The sequence below is a fragment of the Belonocnema kinseyi genome, chromosome 2 (assembly GCF_010883055.1).
Source record: "Belonocnema kinseyi isolate 2016_QV_RU_SX_M_011 chromosome 2, B_treatae_v1, whole genome shotgun sequence".
NCBI classification, from domain to species: Eukaryota; Metazoa; Arthropoda; class Insecta; order Hymenoptera; family Cynipidae; genus Belonocnema; species Belonocnema kinseyi.
The window spans coordinates 2,018,689-2,025,672 of NC_046658.1; the positions used below are offsets into that span (position 1 = coordinate 2,018,689).

The window sequence follows — 6,984 nt, forward strand, 5'->3', positions numbered from 1 at the left end:
TAGTAGAATTTTTATATAATACGCTTTCTAAGTTTCCAAGTTGTCCAAAATCTAAAAAAAGGTAAAAATCCATATGACGTACGAAACAACAAACCAAATGGCAAAAGGTCGTTCGGGCGTCTCCGGAACTCATGGTTTCGCACGAATGCACTCGCTTGATCCGAATAGTCCAAATTTACGTCCTGCAAATAATTCGTCTAATTACTAGTTGATTGTAAATATCACCAAAGCTTTTCTTACAGTGTATATTTTTGAAAAATTAAAAACCATTTAGCAGGAAATTAAGTATGGAAATAGCTTAATAAGTAAAATACAAAAAATATTGAAAAGCTTGATGTTTTAAAGTCGTTTTTCTCGATGAATAAATAATAATAAAACAAAGGAAGTAATTAAATGAAAGTAAATAAAAAACAACGGAAACTTATACTACTACACTTAGAGAAATTTCCTTTTGCGTCGAAAGAATGCATAATTCGCATAATTCAGTTGATTTAAAATCGATTTTCACGTGGTTCGAAACAAAACAGGCAAAAGGACGATGCTTTTGTTTCAAGGCAACTTTTTCTCGTAGTGTAAACACGTATATACAAGTATTTATTAAATTTGTTAATAATTACAATATCAACAGAAAAAACGAATTTCATTTGCCTAGAGTTTTGAAACTAAGCAAATTAAATGAAAGTTTTATCAAGTATGGATTTATAATTGTTTTTTATGATTGCTTGATTTTCTTCGAATTGGCTAGCTTTCATTAGGGGAAGTATTTTTCACCAGCATTTAGAAACTGAATATCTCAGAAGTAACACGTCTGTTTCTGCGAACTTGACTGATTTTTTCTGATCAAACCTTCTTAGACTATATTCAGCAACATTTCAGCTTAGGAGTAAACTTTCGTTTTATCTTTAAATGGTGATTTCTATTTTATAGAATGTCTTTTGGCTCGGATTCCAATTTTATCGATTTCTAAATATTTCGGTACTGCCACTTTTCAGTTGAGCATTTGTTTGACCACATTTGGTTGACCACATTTGGTTGTTGGAAGAAAATGATAAAATTGAGCCTATTTCGATACAAAAATCCCACTTCTTTTATCAGATTGTCTGATCAAACTGTAGCAAGATTTTTTTGTTGCACGTGTGTCATATACGAAAATATAGCTTCTAATGTGATGTAATTACTGCATATAGTTTTCAAGAGAGATTGGTACCAGCCAAATCTTCGCCGAAGAACATTAATGCTTATGAAGGAATGAATAATAATTTTTCGATAGCCAAGCGAATAAAGTTATTTGTCACTGTTAAAAAAAATATATATTTAATAGATGGAAATATATCTTTTATTCGTTTTTTTAAATAAGTAAGGTATTTTCTTAGTTTTCTTTACTTTCTTTTAGACCGTTTTTGAGTAGTATGGGAGGGATAGCAGCGAATTTATCGTCAGCCATATTACTCGACAAGCCATTACGTTTTACGGATTCACCTCAACATCACACTAGCAAAACTGGTTCAAATGCACCGACACCATGTACGAGAAGAAAAAGCACGAGCAATGAAGATACCTATTCTTCGAAGGTCGCGAGGATTGAACGAATGCCAATAGCCTATATGGGAAGTGCTCTTTCATTTCCTGATTATGGATCACCAATGTATAGCGTCAGCTCTCAAGAGTATTATCGACCTCCAGAACCTGGATATTTTGTATCTTCAGATTATCAGTAAGTACTACTCATTATTTGAGGTGCTCATAGCGAAAGTGGGCTAAGAAAATGTCGAAAAAAAAATGAATCAAGCAGGTTACGGACAAAAATGATGTAATAAAAATCAAGAAAAACAAGTTTTCTATCGTAGAAGCATCTAACTTTATACAGTATTTGATCGTTTTTAATTATAAAACAAATTAAAGTGATTGAAAATTATGCACAAATTAATTTAAGGTCCTAAAATATTGCCCATAAAAATCAATGTGCTTTGCGTTTATCTCAGCCAATATGAAAATTTTCGCTAAATGTTCAAAACTTTTTTTAAACATTTTTTTCTGCTTGTGATAGTTTCAGAGACAATGAATAATGCTTTGATTTTCGAGAAAAAAAACCCATATCGATGCAAAAACAAGATCGAGTGTACAAGGAAGGTGTTTTATCAGCGTTATATCTGTGATGAATCACTAAGGTGTCTTCCCGCCCCCACGAGAAGTTGGAAAGGAATATGGGTTTGACCAACATTATTTTTGTGAAAAGTCGTGCGGTACCCTCCCGCCCATAAGTAACATTCGAAAAAGGCGTATCTTTGACAAAATTATATTTTTGATCTATCACAGGGGTGCCTTTCCGTCCCTCATAAGTCGTTAGAAAGAGGTATGGGTTTGATTAACGTTGGAGACGTTAGCTGATGCCGTTACTTACGGTATCTCATGGCCACTCAGGGCCTGCCGCCACGGCAATGAACGTTAAAGAACCCAGTGGGCACAAACGCTAAAGAACATGATTAGGACGGCTCAAAAATATCCTAAGTCAGTTCATATAACGTTCAAAAAACATACAATGTTCCAGAGATGTTTTAAACACGTATTTCGAACATAACGCGTTTTTAGAACATTATTTGGTCTGATTTAGGACAGCTATTAAAATTTTCAGGTAACGTATTTTGATTTGTACATCCAAGAAACGTTTTTAGGACATTCCAATTACTTTCTTAAATTTCTTGTCCACTGGGAAAGATTTGACGCTTAGATATTTCACTAATTTTTTACGAAAATATTAATCTTCGACAAAAAATGCATATAACAAAAAATTTGAAATTTTACTTTAAAATTTAAAGTACGTCGGAAAGGACTACTGAACTATATATACTTTATATTTCTAATCTACATACAAGTCTATTTTCCCTTTTCGAACCCTCCCGCGGTTGGCGACGCACGTGCAATGATGTTAACTTAATCTGCGCTGCGAGAACTATAAGTCTGCACTCTATTTGTTGCCAGAAACCTCTCAGGCAGTTAGCAATATACGAGTATTACATTTATATGAATAGTACCCATAGGTGAAATGCTTATTTACCTAGTGTCGATGGAAATAAGAAGGAGGAGTTGGAACCCTGCAATAAAGGTCGTGATACCCAAGTTTCACCTTAATCGGGGATTCCCCAAAGTTCTCGAAATTTCTAGAAACATAATTGATCAAAATGAACCAGGCGATTCTCGAAGCTTCTAAAAATATCCACCCAATAATATCTATAGGTGAAATGCTTATTCATATATTGTTAAGGAAAATAAGAAGGAGGTGGAACCCTGCAATACGGGCGGTGATACCCAAGTTTTATTTAGATTCCTCCTGAGTTTTTCTAGGGACTGAGAGCGAAATGCGTGAAGAGCGGAAAATCCGCTCATCGCCAGCTCTTCTCCTGTTTATATTTTCTCAGCGTTACGAGCGAGGATGCTCTATGCGAGCTTCGCGAGAGCTGAGACAAGTGATCGCGAGTCTACCGGGAAACTATATATCTAAATCATTCCCAAGATCCATAGGCTGCATTATAACGAGGAGAAGAGTTTCTTTGTTCGGAGCGCTCATATAGCAGAATATAAATTCCATTAGATGGCACTGCGTGACACGCTATATAGTTAAATACATCACATTATTGGTGGGTTTAACTTGAAATTTACTTTCTAATTTTTATATTACATATGATTTGTAATTAATCTATTTATATATTTTTTAAACATTCATGTAATTTAAAAAAAATTCATCTCTAGTTGAAAATTTTTTTTTCTGTCTTTATATCATATCTTTTAGGGATTCATAAATTTAGCCAGTTCAAATTTCATCTCTTCGGTTCGAAATGTAATTAATTTTCATTTAAGACTGAAAAAAAATATTTTTTCATGAATAATTCTACGGTAAATGAGCATGAAAAAGATTCACAATTAAAACCCAGACTTCAAAACTACGTCACTTTTTGGCTGATTTGAAGACAAGAAATAATAATTAAAGAAAAGATAGCTGAAAAAGTCAACGAAATTTTTTTTAATTCGTAGTTTTGTTTGTTTCAAAATTAAACTCTTTAGTTGAAAATAAATATTGTTACTGAAAACTTAATTATTTGAGTTCAAAATACACTGATTTCATAAAAAATAAACTATTTTCTTTAAAAAAAATTTTTAAGTTTATAATTCAATGATTTGGTTAAAAATTCGACTTTTCGTTTCATAATTGAAATATTTGGCTAAAAATTAATCTATTGTTTAAAAAATTTATTTCTTTGATAACAATTAATTTTTTAAAGTAAACGTTTCATTAATTCAGCTGATAATAATTCTTTTTTGTCCAAAAATTTAGTATTACTTGGAAAATTCACCTTTTTGTAAAAAATATGTTCATATTTTTTTGGAAATTTTTTCTTTAGTGTACAATTCCCGCCTGGGATTAAAAGATTAACTACTTTATGGAAATACTGGGTTTTTGGTTAAAAATCAATTGCTTCAACGAAAAGTGATTTTTTAAAACTGAAACTTACGTTATTTCAGTTATAACTTCACCGCTTTAGTAACAAAGTGTTCTGTTTTTTTCAAGAAACTGTTTTTTGGGGTTCAATACTCTTTTCATAGGTCATTAATGATCGATAGTTCGCAGAGAAAGAGAGATAGAGAGAGAACGGTCCTACGTGAATAAATTTCTCCAATTTTAACACAATTTCAGTCAATTCAAAACTTTACATTTTGGCATTCGCTACAAGTTATTACATTTTACTTAGTGAAAGCAGTACTATAATTTTTTTCAAGAATTCCAAAATGCCAACAGTGCAATTAGCAGCTGTATAATGTATAACATTGGTGATTCGTTATTATATTAGGGACTGAAAAGGAGGGTATTCCGGAAGTGATAAGGGAATGATACTTTTTTTAGTACCTTCGGACGTCCAATGGAAAATTTATGAAGCATAATATTTCAGGTCTGGAATTTGGGGAATTTTTCGAATTTTTTTTTACATTTTTTGTTATCTTAGGAGTTGAAAACGAGGGTGTTCCGGCTGTTGTCTTCGTCTATATACCGTATAACTTTCGAAAGACTGGTTGGAAAGGCTTGTAGCATTTTTAAAATCTAAAAAATCAAATGAAAATGTACATTTAAATCAAATTAAAGCGTGCTATCGCAAAAAGTGAAGAGAAGAAAAACGTTACTTTTTTGTATATTTTGTTTTATAATTAAAAATCAACTCCATTTTGTCAACAAAAAATTTTCTACATTATTCTCAATAGTTTTATATTAAATATAATACATTTTTATGTAACTCTGTCTATGATTGTTTATTAAGATATTCCAAAATAAAGTACAAATTTTATTTATCGTGATTACTTTAATATTCTTTTTTATTTTGCATTAAGTTATATTCTTAGCTGCGCTGAAACATGCTACATGCCAATAAATTTATATCAATGCAATTCATATTATGCATGGAAATTAAAACATACTTATTCTTATTGCCTTGTTTTTATATTTTCTTTATATCCTTAATCTTGTCTTTTACAATTAAAGAAAAACTCCGTTTTCTATCAAAAAAAATAAAAATATTCGTAAAAAATGTGCAAATCCCGGTTCGTTGAAAAAATGTTGTCTCGTTTATTCTCGTAGCTTGTATCGTTCGTGCGCAATTTATTTTTTTGATTTTCAATTATGTTTTTCATCAATAAAAAAAGCTGCTTATTCTATAAAAGAGTGATTCAAGACAAATTTGTAGATCTCTTTAATTTGCACAATTTTTGTCAATCATTGCGACGTTTAGTCCTGAGTGTTTCGTGTTGCGCACTGCATGGCTTTGAGGTTCACCCTGTTTCCCTTTTCTTCGCGCAAGCAGAGTCGAGCACCACAGCTGGCCACAGATTTCTCCACCATTCCGATAGGAGACTCACCGAGATCATTTCTCTTCTCTCCATAATGTAACTCATAACACCAAGTTAAGCTACTCTACTCGAGGACTGCGGAGAGAAGAAGCTGACCTGTTTTCGTCGATTCTCGCAACAATTTCGTCAATTTTCCTCAAAAAAGGCGATAAAATCGAAAAAATGTATGGAAACACCCTCTGGCGGAACTCGAAAATAAAAATAAATGCCAAAAATAAATTCTTCGACCCCGAAAACCCCCGGATACACATTTTTCTACAGAAAAAAATGTGTTTTTGTCTTTTTCATACAACATATGATTCACTTTTTGGAAAAAAACCTACTTCGAAAAATTAAGAGGCTCGAAATTCATTATACAGGCATGGTGTATTTGGCAAAAATTCTTAAAACGATCAAAAAAACACCGTGAGGAGGTACGCAACATGCACTTTTTCAGCCTCCTACAAATATATATATATATATATAATTAAAAATGTGTCATAAGGACAACCAGAGGATTTCGCCGGGAGCGGGTGCTAATCTGAAAAATTGCACCCGCTTCCAGCGAAATCGCGGTAAAATTTCAGCCATTACCACGTCTCACTACCGTGAGATAGGTGGTTACAGTCTGTAAAAGAATCAATACGACGATCCAGCAAAAGCCTCGTGCACCCTAAGAACACGGAGTGACCCAAGGACAACCGCCTTCTGCATTTTTCCCGCAAGTGTTCTAGCATATTGTTGACACGCAGGGATGCCTTTTAGGCCATTAGCAAGTGAAAGCTTGGCACCTCCAAGAGCGCCGATGATAAGGACGATCAGTTTAACAGAATATTCCGGGTGCAATCGTTGCAACTCTCTTATATGGTCTCGATACCTCTCTTTCTTTTCATTTTCCTTGGCTATGATGTTTTTATCAGCTGGTGCCGAAAATTCGATAACGAACATGGTTCGCTTCTCAAAGTCAAGAAGAACCATGTCAGGCCTCCACTGAGCAACAGAAACAATTGCCGAGAATATAAAGTTCCAGTATATGCGGCACTTCCCATTCTCGACAATTGACTCAATTTCCCTAGAAGCATTTAGAGAAGCGATATTAAGGTGAATGCCGTA

At 33.2% G+C, this 6,984-nt stretch overlaps 1 protein-coding gene across 1 annotated transcript in view; it reads left to right on the plus strand.

Annotated features, from left to right (window-relative positions):
• LOC117167911 overlaps positions 1 to 6,984 on the plus strand; it is a 216,115-nt gene that overhangs the window by 91,304 nt on the left and 117,827 nt on the right. Inside the window, exon 2 of the mRNA XM_033353153.1 lies at positions 1,394 to 1,714. Coding sequence (XP_033209044.1) covers positions 1,394 to 1,714 — 321 coding nt within the window. The remainder of the gene's footprint in view (positions 1 to 1,393; positions 1,715 to 6,984) is intronic.